The sequence below is a fragment of the Bufo gargarizans genome, chromosome 3 (assembly GCF_014858855.1).
Source record: "Bufo gargarizans isolate SCDJY-AF-19 chromosome 3, ASM1485885v1, whole genome shotgun sequence".
Classification (NCBI taxonomy): domain Eukaryota; kingdom Metazoa; phylum Chordata; class Amphibia; order Anura; family Bufonidae; genus Bufo; species Bufo gargarizans.
The window spans coordinates 551,364,129-551,379,936 of NC_058082.1; the positions used below are offsets into that span (position 1 = coordinate 551,364,129).

General features: G+C 53.8%; 1 protein-coding gene across 3 annotated transcripts in view; it reads left to right on the plus strand.

Moving 5' to 3' along the window:
• The window catches only part of STXBP5L (syntaxin binding protein 5L), a 195,895-nt gene extending 183,507 nt beyond the window's left edge, over positions 1-12,388 (plus strand). For all 3 annotated transcript variants that reach the window (XM_044287379.1, XM_044287383.1, XM_044287380.1), the window contains 7 exons: positions 424-594; positions 7,642-7,881; positions 8,467-8,827; positions 8,905-9,070; positions 9,450-9,561; positions 10,893-11,113; positions 11,662-12,388. In XM_044287379.1, the coding sequence (XP_044143314.1) occupies positions 424-594; positions 7,642-7,881; positions 8,467-8,827; positions 8,905-9,070; positions 9,450-9,561; positions 10,893-11,113; positions 11,662-11,703 (1,313 nt within the window). In that variant the 3' untranslated portion in view covers positions 11,704-12,388. The remainder of the gene's footprint in view (positions 1-423; positions 595-7,641; positions 7,882-8,466; positions 8,828-8,904; positions 9,071-9,449; positions 9,562-10,892; positions 11,114-11,661) is intronic.
• The last annotated feature ends 3,420 nt before the right edge of the window (positions 12,389-15,808 follow it).

Genomic DNA, 15,808 nt, shown 5'->3' on the forward strand with positions numbered 1-15,808 from the left:
ACATACATGGTCACGGCAGTGGTTACATACATGGTCACAGCAGCGGTTTGCATTTTTACCTTAAACTAGAATATCACTAGAGGGAAGTACTAATATGGCCACCATTACAGCTTGTAGGGGGCTGTCACCCGGCTGTCCGAGGGTCCTGAATGGTAAATCCGCCAGCTATGTAGGGCTATGGGAGCAGGGAGGGGATCAGCACTGCTGTAGGTAGGTCCCTGTGAGCAGTAAGCTGCTTCATGGAATAGCCCTTTAAGCAATTGACTAATGCTGTAAACTGGTAGAACCTCAACATCTTTTCATCCCACATTTCTGGTCAGTAGGGGGCGATGCTGTGTCTCCGGGGGGGTATAGTGACTGTACAGAACTGACCGAAGCATCATAATGGCTGCAGGTCCCTGACACGGTCCCTCTGTCTTCCAGATCATGTGAACGGTCACTGCACAAGTCCCACGTCACAGTCCTGCAGCTCAGGGAAGAGGCTCTCCAGCGCCGATGCCACCAAATCCAACAGGAGGGGCCCGGGCAGACCACCATTTCGAAAAGCCCAGTCTGCAGCGTGTATGGAGATCTCCCTGCCTGTCACTACCGAAGGTGAGTCCGGGCGGCTACCCTCCTCCACGGTCCTGACCTCAGGGTGGAGCTCTCCCTCTCCTGACGGCAGTGGTGTCTAGAAGTAGCTGGCATGACCCGTGTGTTAGATACCCAGTAGTGGCATGACCCCCACACGTCACCTCTATGTAAGGCTATGTGCACATGTCCAGTGGGCTGTAACAGTGGTCGCCTCTGCTACATCCTGACTACAGGGTAGGAGCCAGTGGGCTGCACTCCGGGGCAGTGATGGTCGCCCGTGTGCTGTGGGATGTAGCGGCGATCATTGCCGCACGCTGACTGTGCACATAGACAGACAGATCCTGGACCTGGGGTTCTGCAGGGAGTAACCCCGACTCTGCGGCTGAACATCACTTCCATCAGTCTTATCAGCGGCTGTCAAACCAAACAAGCGAAAGTCAAGCGCAGGTTCTCTTCTGTTTAATGCTCCAGAGCTGAACTCATAATTCTGCTGTTCTTTGATGTCTTATACTCCTGTCACAACCAGAGCTGCGTTCACAACAGTGAGCCCAATCACAGTCCATGTATTCTGCCCCATGCAACACTCAGATGTATGTCAGGCCTAAGGGTGCGTTCACACTGAACCGAAAAACAGCACTGAAACGGCACGGGTTTTCTTACTGCGCCTGATTGTTGTTGTTGTTGTTGCACTTTTCCTTTACGGTTTCTGTATTTTTTTTAATAGTTTAATTTCACAGCAAAATCCCAAAGAAGAAAAAAAAAAAACAAACGCGGCATATTTAACCCTTTAACGACAAATGACAGATCTATCCTGCATCATGGAAGATGTGACCTCATGGGCGCTGCCCAGTCTACCCGCCCCAACGGATCCGTCAGTTTAACCCCTCAGATGCCACAATCAATAGCAGACGCAGTCGTCGGGTGCTGATGAGATACCGTGTGATCCGGGGGGCCGAGGATACCCCCCAGGTCTCTGCTTGTCAGGTGGTCAGAGAATCGCTGGAAAATAATTCTCCCCAATAAAGTTTTATAAAAAAGGGAACTACCCAGAAAAAAAAAACATTTTTAAAATAGTTTGGCATAAAAATGCGCACCTGTTGCCTCCGAGTGTGAACAGCCCATAGAATAAAGAGACGGCACTATTGCAGAATTGCGCCCCCTGCTGGTAATTATGGGCGTCACCGCCGCTCTCCCCGCCGTTTTCACGGCGTTATTTTTTTGATTTATGGGCACTGCCTCAGCTTTCTGTCAGTGAATGTGAATATTCTTGTTTATATCCACAGGCTGCATATCCGTCCTAGCCTAGCAGTGCTCACAGCTGAGGGTTTGTCGCAGCGTATCCACGTAGACAGTCCCCTGGTGCTGTCCATAGCTGGATCCGAGATAATGGACTGTCAGCTGTGAGAAGTGTTGGGTCACCGCAGCATAAACCAACGTTTCTATTCACTGACAGCAAACAGAAATGTTGAAAATGGACAGGACATAAACCACAAACTGTGTGTCAGGAAGCTTCAGAACTCCTTATAACGTGAACAGAGGGGCTTCACAGGAACGCCTGTCCGCAGGATGACCGCCGATCACGTAATGTATCGGGGGTCACGCGTGTCTGCCGGAGACGTGTACAGCGTTTCCATAGTGTGACCTGCGCTCCATTTATTCGAGGGCCACGTGTTGTTCCTGAGAAAACGCCTTTAAGCTTTAGTCACACAACAGTGGACTGGCCCTTTAAGAAGTGAGACCGCCAGTAAGGGCCCGGTGCTTTATGTCCCCAGCCTTCAGTGTTTCCTGCCTTTTGGTGAGGGGCCCCGCCATGCTTGCTGTCCTAGGGGGCCCCGTCAGTCCACCCTTGCTGCCAGGTTCTGAGCTGTCTGGGACCAGGACTTGTTAACCCTTAGATGTCCTGATGTGGTGTGCATTGTGCCCCCCGTGTGTAGTGACCTCAGATCCTCCTCGCCTGATGAAGGGTCTCGGCTCGTGTCTGGTGCTGGTCATTCCCTGCTCGGGGGCTACATCCAGACGTCCGGTGGCAGCACTAACCAGATTAAGGCTCCATCCTGCTTCCCGAGCGCCGGCTGCCGCAATCTACGAGCCGCGGCCTCCAAATCTCATTAGCGTCTTCCATTCAGTGCGAGCCGGCGGCCATGTGCTGGGTGCACCCCATAATACAGCTGACCCCCACCACCACCAATTTACTGCCTTTTGACTGCTGAGATAAACACTTGTGTATGAATTCATCACCATTGCCTAGATCTCTGCTTGCTGTCAGTAAATGGAAACATCCTTGATTGCATTCAGAGGCAGAGACCTAATACTTCTCACAGCTGAGGGTTTGTTACAGCCGTAGTCTGAACAGCAGGCTGATATACTGTGAAAAACATTGGTAACACTTTTCAGATACAAAACAGCATGTTCCCATTCACTGACAGCAAACAGAGATCATGAAAATGGTGAAGAATTGAAGCACAAAGCCTCTTAGTAAATGATAGACAGGGGCGATGATCCGGGCGTATGGGTGGATATTGCATGTCGGAGACCCCACCACATGACACGAGCCGTGGCCCTACTCAGGTGGGCATACCCCATGGGAAGACCACATTTCACTTGCTGCGATCAGACAACATCGATTACAGGAAACGCCGGCGAGTGAAATGTGCGTCCCGCTCCTGCCGAGAAGGAGAATCGCCAGAAGAGTCGCCAAAACGGCGTCCGGCGTGTATAAGAAATGTGTCCTGGCGTATCGCTGGTTAATACGAGCAGACACCTCTGTGCCTATGACAGCACTTCCCAATGAGACGCATAGCAACCGTCTCCAGAAGACCACCTCTTTGAGAAGACCACATATCCAGACCACGACCGACGACTCTTCCCCCATTAGAGAAGATCAAATATTAACGCAGTCGCAGGTGGTCGTCTCAAAGAGGTGAGTCCAAGAAGTGTTGTCATGGGCACAGAAGCTCTTCATGAAGACCTCGGTGTGACTTCTTCTGTGGCTTCTCCTTCCTTGGTTTAGTTATGTGCATGGTTTACAGCATCTGTGAGAAGTGGTTCTGTTATATAGAGGTGGAATAGGGCAGGAAGGATGGAGCGTGGCAGAGGGCGTGAGGAGGGGGGCAGAGGGCGTGACCAGAGGGGCAGAGGGCGTGACCAGGGGGTGAGGAGGGGGGCAGAGGGCGTGACGAGGAGGGCAGAGGGCGTGAGGAGGGGGGCAGAGGGCGTGACCAGGGGGGCAGAGGGCGTGACCAGGGGGTGAGGAGGGGGGCAGAGGGCGTGACGAGGGGGGCAGAGGGCGTGAGGAGGGGGGCAGAGGGCTTGACGAGGGAGGCAGAGGGTGTGAGGAGGGGGGCAGAGGGTGTGACCAGGGGGTGAGGAGGGGGGCAGAGGGCTTGACGAGGGGGGCAGAGGGTGTGAGGAGGGGGGCAGAGGGCGTGAGGAGGGGGGCAGAGGGCGTGAGGAGGGGGGCAGAGGGCGTGAGGAGGGGGGCAGAGGGCTTGACAAGGGGGGCAGAGGGTGTGACGAGGGGGGCAGAGGGCGTGAGGAGGGGGGCAGAGGGCATGACAAGGGGGGCAGAGGGCGTGAGGAGGGGGGCAGAGGGGGTGACATGGGTGGCAGAGGGCGTGAGGAGGGGGCAGAGGGGGTGACATGGGTGGCAGAGGGTGTGAGGAGGGGGGCAGAGGGGGTGATGAGGGGGGGCAGAGGGCGTGACGAGGGGGGCAGAGGGCGTGACGAGGGGGGCAGAGGGCACGATGAGGGGGGCAGAGGGCGTGACGAGGGGGGCAGAGGGCGTGACGAGGGGGGCAGAGGGCACGATGAGGGGGGCAGAGGGCACGATGAGGGGGCAGAGGGGGTGAAGAGGGGACAGAGGGCACGATGAGAGGGGCAGAGGGCACGATGAGAGGGGCAGAGGGCACGATGAGGGGGGCAGAGGGGGTGATGAGGGTGACAGAGGGCGTGACGAGGGGGGCAGAGGGCGTGACGAGAGGGGCAAAGGGCACGATGAGTGGGGCAGAGGGCACGATGAGGGGGCAGAGGGGGTGATGAGAGGGCAGAGGGCGTGATGAGGGGGCAGAGGGCGTGATGAGGGTGACAGGGCGTGATGAGAGGGGCAAAGGACGTGATGAGGGGGGCAGAGGGCGTGATGAGGGGGCAGAGGGCGTGATGATGAGGGGGCAGAGCGCGTGATGAGCGGGGCAGAGCGCGTGATAAGGGGGCAGAGCGCGTGATGAGGGGGGCAGAGGGTGTGATGAGGGGGGCAGAGGGCGTGATGAGGGGGCAGAGGGTGTGACGAGGGGGGCAGAGGGCGTGATGAGGGTGACAGAGGGCTTGATGAGTTGTTGGATGGCAGGTGTAGGAGGGCAGTTGTTGGATGGCAGGTGTAAGAGGGCAGTTGTTGGAGGGCAGGTGTAGAAGGGCAGTTGTTGGATAGTAGGTGTAGGAGGGCAGTTGTTGGAGGGCAGTTGTCGGATGGCAGGTGTAGAAGGGCAGTTGTCGGATGGCAGGTGTAGGAGGGCAGTTGTAGGAGGATAGTTGTTGGATGGCAGGTGTAGGAGGGCAGGTGTAGGAGGGCAGGTGTAGGAGGGCAGGTGTAGGAGGGCAGTTGTCGGATGGCAGGTGTAGGAGGGCAGTTGTAGGAGGATAGTTGTTGGATGGCAGGTGTAGGAGGGCAGGTGTAGGAGGGCAGTTGTCGGATGGCAGGTGTAGGAGGGCAGTTGTAGGAGGATAGTTGTTGGATGGCAGGTGTAGGAGGGCAGGTGTTGGATGGTAGTTGTTGAAGGGCAGTTGTCGGAGGGCAGTTGTTGGATGGCAGTTGTAGGAGGGCAGTTGTTGGATGGCAGGTGTAGGAGAGCAGTTGTTGGATGGTAGTTGTTGAAGGGCAGTTGTCGGAGGGCAGTTGTTGGATGGCAGTTGTAGGAGGGCAGTTGTTGGATGGCAGGTGTAGGAGGGCAGTTGTTGGATGGCAGGTGTAGGAGGGCAGTTGTTGGATGGCAGGTGTAGGAGGGCAGGTGTAGGAGGGCAGGTGTCGGATGGCAGGTGTAGGAGGGCAGTTGTTGGATGGCAGGTGTAGGAGGGCAGGTGTAGGAGGGCAGGTGTCGTATGGCAGGTGTAGGAGGGCAGTTGTTGGATGGCAGTTGTAGGAGGGCAGTTGTTGGATGGCAGGTGTAGGAGGGCAGTTGTTGGATGGCAGGTGTAGGAGGGCAGTTGTTGGATGGCAGTTGTAGGAGGGCAGGTGTAGGATGGAAGGTGCAGGAGGGCAGTTGTAGGAGGGCAATTATTGGATGGCAGGTGTAGAAGGGCAGGTGTAGGAGGGCAGTTGTTGGAGGGCAGGTGTAGGAGAGCAGGTGTAGGAGGGCAGGTGTCGGATGGCAGGTGTAGGAGGGCAGTTATTGGAGGGCAGTTGTTGTATGGCAGTTGTAGGAGGGCAGTTGTTGGATGCCAGGTGTAGGAGGGAAGTTGTTGGAGGGAAGTTATTGGATGGCAGTTGTCGGAGGGCAGTTATTGGATGGCAGTTGTCGGAGGGCAGTTGTTGGATGGCAGGTGTAGGAGGGCAGTTGTTGGATGGCAGGTGTAGGAGGGCAGTTGTTGGATGGCAGTTGTAGGAGGGCAGGTGTAGGATGGAAGGTGCAGGAGGGCAGTTGTAGGAGGGCAGTTATTGGATGGCAGGTGTAGGAGGGCAGGTGTAGAAGGTCAGGTGTAGGAGGGCAGGTGTAGGAGGGCAGTTGTTGCATGGCAGGTGTAGGAGGGAAGTTGTTGGAGGGCAGTTGTTGGAGGGCAGTTGTAGGAGGGCAGTTGTTGGATGCCAGGTGTAGGAGGGAAGTTGTTGGAGGGCAGGTGTCGGATAGCAGGTGTAGGAGGGCAGGTGTCGGATGGCAGGTGTAGGAGGGAAGTTGTTGGAGGGCAGTTATTGGATAGCAGGTGTAGGAGGGCAGGTGTCGGATGGCAGGTGTCGGATGGCAGGTGTAGGAGGGCAGTTATTGGAGGGCAGTTGTTGTATGGCAGGTGTAGGAGGGCAGTTGTTGGATGCCAGGTGTAGGAGGGAAGTTGTTGGAGGGCAGTTATTGGATAGCAGTTATTGGAGGGCAGTTGTTGGATGGCAGGTGTAGGAGGGCAGGTGTCGGAGGGCAGGTGTCGGAGGGCAGGTGTCGGAGGGCAGGTGTAGGAGGGCAGGTGTAGGAGGGCAGGTGTCGGAGGGCAGGTGTAGGAGGGCAGGTATAGGAGGGCAGTTGTAGGAGGGCAGTTTTAGGAGGGAAGTTGTTGGAGGGCAGTTATTGGATAGCAGGTGTAGGAGGGCAGTTGTTGGAGGGCAGTTATTGGAGGGCAGGTGTCAGAGGGCAGGTGTATGTGCAGCAGTTCATGTGTTTGGGGATGATTTCGTGTGGGTGTAGCTGGAGGCAGACATAGTTGCGGGGTTCGGGTGGGAGGACTGTTTGGAGCGGAGTTGGACGGTTAGGAGATGGTGCAGGGCGGGGTTGGTGGATGCGTCTTGTAGAAATGTTCCATCCCTGTGTAATGGGGACTTTGCATGCCTGCAGTAGACGGGAGGATAGCTGGAGCGTCGGTGTATACATTGGGAGGTGGGAAGTGTAATGGTGCTGTGTTCTTGCCTCTCTCATGTACTTGTCGCTGTCCTCTCGCACCGCACGGCTCTTGTAGCAGTAGGTTACATATCCAGACGGGCAATGCTCCAGCAGTTACACGGAGTCAGTACTTACTCAAATGACGAATACCACTATTCTTCCAACTCGTGGGCAGAGAAAGGTAAGACCCGTGTGTAGCCCTGTGCGTGCGCTGTGGTAGTTCTGTCTGTCCTCTGTAGAGTAGTCCATGTATTGTACGTGCCTCATCCTGTATGACGCCGAGGGACGCCGAGCCATCATCTACTTCCCCTTCAGAACGCTTTGTGTGGACCCTGCCTAACAGCACCCCATATCTCAGCTCCCTGTGTGGAGCGCACATACAGATCAGCGATGATATCGCAGGAGGGGACGGACGGCTGGATGACGTCTCTGTCATATCGGACTGTACCCCCAGGTTACCCCATTACTAATGCTCCGCTTCTACCTTCCTCTATAGAAAGTCGAGAGAACTCCTTCAGCCGCTCGCGCAGTTCCAGCGTGTCCAGCATCGATAAAGAGGCTAAGGAGGCCATCACGGCTCTGTACTTCATGGAGAGCTTCGCCCGCAAGCACGACCAGGCTGCTTCACCGTGCCTATGGGTGGGCACCAGCCTGGGTATGGTGCTGATCATATCACTGAACGTACCCCCGACTGAAGACCAGAGGCATAGCGAGCCGGTGCAGGTGTCTCCCAGCGGTAAGCAGGATGCACGGCCATGAGGGCATCTCACACGGGGTCATCCAGGAAACCATCACGAGAGGTTGAGACCAACAGCATTATCAGCTAATGAAACGTTCCGTTCCGTTTTCCATCATTTCTTTGCACTCTTTTAGTGAATAGAAACCTTGTCTGCAGTCACTGATCCTGACCTAATCCTGCTGACACAGCTGAGGGTTTGCTACAATGTATTAGCAAAGGTTGGAGCCTAGAACGGAGACTTGTGTTGACTGATGCACTGTAACAAGCCCATCAGCTGTGTAGCAGGCCTTGGTCTAGCTGTATTATCCACCCTCTCCCATCACTGTCAGGGGACAATCACTCAACGGTATTTTCGGTCTGCATCTGATACGCGTTTTTTGCGGATTAGATGTGGACCCATTCATTTCAATGGTCCCGCAAGAGATGCGGGCAGCACAATGTGTGTCCGTTCCGCTGCCCGCGTTCTGTTCCTGTCTCATGCTTATCCACAGTATGCGGTATACGTGTTTTGCGGATGCAGTCGTGTGAATGCCCCTCACAGACAGTGTTGGTAGGTATGTTACCTGTGACCTCTCCCTGCAGGCACCATGCTCACCATGAAGGGCGCAGTGCTGACCTTCTCCTGCCTGGATTGCATGGGCTCCTTAATTCACCCGTCGTATGAAGTCTGGAGGGACCCGAACAGCGGAGAAGACAACGAGAAGACGAGGAAGAGGAAACTGGTGGCCTTCTCCCCATCCTCCTCGCAGGACATCGGAGATCACCAGTTTGCTGTCGTCTGTTCAGAGAAGCAAGCCAAGGTGTTCTCGCTGCCGTCCCAGACGTGTCTGTATGTGCACAACATCACCGAGACCTCCTTCCTGCTCCGAGCCGACGTGGTCACCATGTGCAACACCGTCCTGCTGGCCTGCTTCTGTGCCAACGGCCACATCATGACCATCAGGTAAGAGTCGCCGAGGCTCAGTCCTCCTCCATTCAGACTGGACTCAGTCTCTAACCTGGGGTCCTTTGTTGCTGCAGCCTCCCCAGCCTCCGGCCTCTGCTCGATATCAACTACTTGCCGCTTACAGACATGAGAATAGCGCGGACGTTCTGCTTCACCAACCACGGCCAGGCGCTGTACTTATGTTCTCCGAGCGAGGTCCAGAGGATCACCTACAGTCAGGAGATGTGTGAGAGCCTGCAGGTGAGTAATGCCCTGGACAGGCTCCTATCTGTCAAAGAGTGTGGTAAGGGGCGTCAGCTGTGTGTGCGGCCACTTATCTCCCCCAGGTCAGTGTGAACCCTGTCTGACACTAGTGTAAGCGATCACCCCGCCCTGTGGGTCCTGGCGCCTGATCTATAGATTTGCATGTTTTTATTATTGTGTTTGGTTTTTTTCTGCAGATTTTTTGTGATTATCAAAATGGGCTATAAATGGGTGAGGGGCTTCAACCTGGGTAAGGGGCTGCAACATGGGGGAGGGGCTACATCCTGGGGGTGGGCCAACTAGGAGAATGCAGTGTATTTCGGTATAGGTTTATGAACTGTCCTGGTCTCACCCCTCGTCTGCTCCTCTCGCTCAGGACGCGCTCGGAGACCTCTTCTCACTGGTGGAGACTCCTGAGGCCCAGAACAGAGGCTTCCTGAAAGGACTCTTTGGTGGAAGTGGACCGACATTGGACCGAGAAGAGCTGTGTACGTATCACTGTGAGATAGCCAGCCAGGGGCCAACTGTAATCATGGTGCCAGCCAGGGGCCAACTGTAATCATGGTGCCAGCCAGGGTCCAACTGTAATCATGGTGCCAGCAAGGGGCCAACTGTAATCATGGTGCCAGCCAGAGGTCAACTGTAATCATGGTGCCAGCCAGAGGTCAACTGTAATCAGGGTGCCAGCCAGGGGCCAACTGTAATCAGGGTGCCAGCCAGGTGCCAACTGTAATCATGGTGCCAGCCAGGGGCCAACTGTAATCATGGTGCCAGTCAGGGGCCAACTGTAATCAGGGTGCCAGCCAGGTGCCAACTGTAATCATGGTGCCAGCCAGGGGCCAACTGTAATCATGGTGCCAGTCAGGGGCCAACTGTAATCATGGTGCCAGCCAGGGGCCAACTGTAATCAGGGTGCCAGCCAGGGGCCAACTGTAATCAGGGTGCCAGCCAGGGGCCAATTGTCATCATGGTGCCAGCCTGGGGCCCATACAGAACTCTCCCATGCCCCCTGCTGGTTCAGTGCATTGTGGGGACTGCTGTCATTAGAGCCATGGCTTCCACAATACCGTGCAGCTGACCGCACCGCACTATGGCGTCCATAAAGCCATCCATGCACATTAGATGAATGTCGGGGGGCCCTTCGGACTCTCAGGTGAGGATCAGCAGCTGGATTTCAACATGTCTGATCCTTTGTTCTCGAGGGAGATCTGCCAGAGCTGTCGACCAGCGGTCTTCTCCCTTCGGGATTCCTGCCTGTGTCTGGCGCGCGGTGAGGAATAGCTGTCGGGTGAATCAGTGTATGGCCGCCCCAGTATCTGTCAGAACAGCCGAACTGTGAATGCAGCCTTAGATGTGACTGGAGGATAAGGCTTCATTCACACGTCTGTGGGACACGGTCCGTGAGATACCGGACCGGCATCCTGCTTAGTGCAGGAGCGCACAGCGTCATTGGTTGCTATGACACCGCGCGCTTTGTGCCCCCGCCGCAGTACAGTAATACACTGGTATGGTGTATAAGAGTACTGTACGGCGGTGGCACAAAGCGCGCGGTGTCATAGAAACCAATGACGCCGTGCGCTCCTGCACTAAGCAGGATGCCGGTCCGGTATCTGACGGACGATGTTCCACGGACGTGTGAATGAAGACTAAGACAATCGTGGGAATACAACCTATAGGGGCAGCTAAGCTCTTAGTTCTTGTCCTCTTTGGGGTTTCTAAGGCCATCCTGCAGAATTGTGAGTGCAGCTCTGGCTGCTGATATTGAGACTACTACTCCATCCTCCGTGTGTACTGACGGACGTTTCCTTGTGTATCTCAGTTGGACAGGCGTCTGCAGGAGTCGGCTCCCGCCACCTCGCCGAGCATATCCCCGGGCCGAGAAGTGTGGAGGGGGTGAAAGGAGCGGCCACTGGAGTGGCGGCAGATCTGAGTAGAGCTCGTCAAGCTCTGGATGAGCGAGGACAACGGCTGGGCGAGCTGGAAGACAGGACAGAGCGCATGTTGTCAAGTGCCGAAACTTTCTCTAAACATGCACATGGGGTAAGCACTTCCATCCAAGATGGCTCCTGCCCTGTCCCTTCCCTTGCTTTACAGTGCAGCCCTGCTTGTTCATGTAGAGAGATGATTCCAGTAAGGAGAGAAGATTATAAACTAGGAGCAATTAACACCTCAGTGAAAGATGGGGAAACTGCTGCACATGGTGAGGGGAGGAGAGGGAATTAAAGGGGGCGTCCAGAATTGGGGGGGGAAAACTCTGCTTTCTACTAAAAACAGCATCACATCTGTCCATCGGTTGCAGCTCATCCCCATTCATGTCAGTAAGCAGAGCTGTAGTAGCAGACAGAACCATGGATGGGGAAGGAGCTGTATATACAAGAAGGCAGCCATGTTTTTCTGATCCTGGACGACCCCTTTAAGGCAGGTTTCAAACATGGCTGCAGTTAAGGTTTACAATGCACCTGTGCATGAAGTAGCTGTATAGCTCTGCTACACCATGTACAGGGAGCGTTACTCTGCCCCCAAGTGGCAGACACCAGAAGCGGCTTCTTTCTTCCGGTTTTGCCCCTGACTCTTCTGTCTCTCTGCAGCTGATGGTGAAATACAGGGATAAGAAGTGGTACCAGTTCTAGGGTCCGGAGCCGTTCCGGAAAAGCGCACTGACCCTTTAATCGATGGCTAAACTCCAGCATTCTCCAGCGACCTGGCGTGCAGCACTCTGGCGGTGGAGGACCACAGAACGGACACACGGGACAACCCCTCCTGCAGCGTAGCGGACGCGAGGGGAGCTCAACAAAAACGTCTCTTCCTATTCTCGAGGGCATGACAACTTTTTTTTTTTTAAGTGTTTTCTGATAAAATCAGTGTCCTGTAAAATCGCAGCTGTAATTCCCCGCACTCCTGGCGACGACTCTGCGCAGAACACGTACAATCCGAATTTGCATGACAAGAAGAGCCGCATGCCGTGGATTGCAGCAGGAAGGAGGGCGTTACCCGGGGCGCAGAGGGCGGAGTCTTTTCATTTGCGCACCTCGTTCCCGCTGTTTATTTTAGAGCTTTGTCTTCGCTGCACTTAGAATCGCGATGTTCCCCGGATGAGGACGCCACGAGCGGAGATCAGCGGCAGCAGTGCACAGAGCTGTACAGATGTATAAAGAGAGAAATTATCTTACATGACGCTGGGCTGCACTATTCTGTACCCAACCACTTCTTATGTAAATGAATGGGGCCCCCAGGGGCCAGCGTATTCTGTGAGTGGCTGCGGCAGGTGTCACTCGCCCCCAGTTCTTTCAGTAGAGTAGTTCTACAACTGGAAAGCAAAATGTTGTGTTTGAAATTAAAGTGTAATTTGACATCCCTACCACCGGGGGCTGCGTGTGCGTCATTTACCCTCCCGCATGAGGAGGTCATGTGTATATATAGAACGCCTGCCATAAGGGACGGCGTCCCTGCACTGAGAGGAAGGTTCCCCGCACTCCATTCCAACTCTTGTGGATGGGGTGACAATCAATGGGGGTCCCAACAGGTGGAGAATGCTATAGACTGGAATACCCCTTTAAGGCTGGTGCATATGCCGTGGCAACATTCACTTCGCTACCAGCGATGGCCCCGTGATTTGTGGGTAAAACGGCTGATTATCGACATTCAGTGTCAAAATCCTGCCGTTTTGGGTGCAGCTGCGAATAGGTCGCAATGTGGGAACCCCGCCTTTAAGGGCGCCTTCACACACATCGCAGAATTGTCCGCGCCTGTAAATCAGTTCCATTCATTGGATGGGTGGCGAGCAGGTGGAGTTCTGCAAGCGCCGTTCAGGTGAATGGAACGGATTGTCAGGCTCTGCAACAGAATCTGCGGTGTGTGAAGGCGTCCTGAAAGCGGAGATGCTGCTGGTGGCTGAAGGGGAACTCCGCCTCACACAGAGGATTATAAAACTCCTCAAGATGGAAATCCCGGTGGACTCGTCCTGCGTGGAGACTACCGAGACCCCTAGGCGCATTTATTATTGCGTTGTACGTATTTTGGGCTAAAACATTTTTCCATTAGGCCACATTCACATGACACTGAAAGGAAACGGCCGTTACAGACGCACTCCGACTTTCATGGCCATTTTTTCAACCATTTTCCCATCCATTTTTAACGATCATGAAAAACTGATGATTTTCACTGGGTTTTTAAGTTAAAACCCCAACCCCTGCAGTGCCCTCAATATATATATTATGCCCCCAGTATAAATAATGCCCCCCGTGCGCTTCCTCCAGTTGTGCCCCCTACATATGTAACAGCCTTCGCCTTCCTCCCCATTCCCGCTAGTGCCAACGTTAATAAAAAAAACTCCTCATCCACAGGACCTGCGCTTATAGGGTGATGATGTATCGCAGGTCCTGCTGCATCCAGGGAAGGGCACACTCGCTCCTCACAGGATGTAGCTTGAAAGGACCTGTGATGACATCACCATACTGGGAGCGTCAGGTCCTTCTGCATCCTGTGAGTGAGTGTCCCGATATGTGCAAGTGGATGAGGTGACTATTATCATTATTTTTTTTAACCACAAAGTCCATTTTTTGCTAGAGTACCTGTTTTTAACGGCCTTTAGTTGCAATCCGGCCTCAGTGGCTGTGATTTTGGTGAGGTCTGTCAGCCAAAAGTAGATGTCAGAACTCGTCTTCTGCAGGTTCTCACATGTAATGCAGGCTGCTCAGTCTCCTTCACAGTGACATCCAGCAGAGAAGGTGCCTGACGCCCCTTATCTCTGCCTTTACAGGGGCCGATGATCCAACGTGAACAGTAAGTTCCAATAACTGCAGTGGGCAGACAAGCCGCGGATCACCTGATGCAGGAGCAAACACCGATCGCATCTTCTACGTAGCATTAAAGCTGTGTGGGCGGCAGCACGTGGCCTTGTGGACACTGGCACGTGCTGCTGACCGGTGAAAACGGCTGCCCGTAAATGTGGGTAATGACTGCCGTCACCGCCAGGGTCTATATTCTGTAACGAGCTGAATGATTAGCAGTTTGATAAGAATTCAGCTTCTGTGAGTGTTGAGCTCTGCAGCAATGAGGCCGTCAGTGCAGATCTCTGATGGACTTCACTGTGAAGCAGCTCATTGCATGTGAAAAGCTGAAGCCTGCAGAATACAAATGGTTAAATGTTGTAAAAAAAAAAAAAAGACCGATTGGAAAAAGGTTTTAATTTTTAGCCCAAAACAAGTGCAATCATAAAAAAGAGAAGTGACCCCCAAGGGCGGTGACCGCCGTCAGGAATATCGGCTTTATCGCTCGTTCGCTGGATCTCGATGGGATGGTCGCTCTGTGACAAGACTTCAGCGAGGTCACAGGTTCCTGTTCTTACCAGTGATCTGTGGATTTCCTGTGAGGGAACCAATAAATGTGCCGATCCAAGCGCCATGGGTAGTAAGATCGGCTCTCAGCGCCCCCCCAAAAAAATCACAGGGTCATTTATGTTTAACCTCTGCAGCGCTGGCAGCTCTTATCCCCTCTCGCAGCAGGAAGTCACAGCATGATCCATCCAGATAACATTCAGGGAGGGTTATTCTAATCATTTATTATAAAATCAGGGCATAGACGCGTCCTGTATGTGACTCTATGTACATTAGACGGTGCCTCGTGCCTCAGAAGTCGTAGCGCTAGGGCTTATTCTGTTGTCACATGCTATGGAGACAGGACTCGTCTCGAAATATTACAGGACAGTGTGTAAGACACAATTACTGATTTGCATCATCTGTCATACGTGAGGCTCATTATCTCTGTATTATAACCCCCAGCATCCATCTCTTGTCACCTCCCGCACTAATGCCTCGTCTCTGAGCAGACGGCTCCCAGTAATGATAGTGACAGGGAAGCAGCGTCCAGGACGGAGGCAGCCGGCTGCTCATGACATTTCTCACCATACATCTAATAGAGAATGATGGGGGAGGCCGCAGAGCATCGCACCCCTGGAAATGGCAGACTATTTATAGGCAGATTATTAATATTAGAGATGAGCGAATTTCATCTTATGAAAGTCATTCAGGTTTGGTGGTAAAAGCAGAACTGCGGTATGGATTCTGTTACCACGGACCATAACGCACGTCTATGACGGAATGTCTTTAGAGGCATAATAGAAGTCTATGGGCAGCAAAACGGATCCGTCCTGTTTCCATTATGCAGGGGAGGACTCGGGGGTCAGCGGGAGGACTCCCCCTGCATAACGGAAATGGGAAGGATCCGTTTTGCAGCCCATAGACTTCTATTATGGCGGAATGAATAACGGAACACCTCTAAAGACATTCCGTCATAGACATGCGTTATGGTCCGTGGTAACCGAAGCCACAACGCAATTCTGCTTTTACCACCAAAGTGTGAACGACTTTAAAAATATGAAATTGGCTCATCTCTACTTACTATGCTGCCATTACTGTGAGCGCCAGGACACGGCCATGAGCACTAACGGACGGAGGGGCTCATGTCCGGTGCAGGGAGCGCTACCTCCCAAGTGGGTCAGATCTGGTTCCCGCTTCACATCCATTCCCACAACGTCCTCCACTGGGAATCACAAATGTCCTGGTGGAAAAGCTGTGGATTTGTGTTGTACAAGGTGCTGATGGTCTCCGAAATCTCATCCACAAATTGATAAAAAGTTATTTGCGTTGCGGTTTTCGATCCCCACAACCTTCGCAAAGCTACAACAAGCCAGCCATTTCAGGCATTTCTTTTTTGCAGCAGCGCATTTTAAGGGGT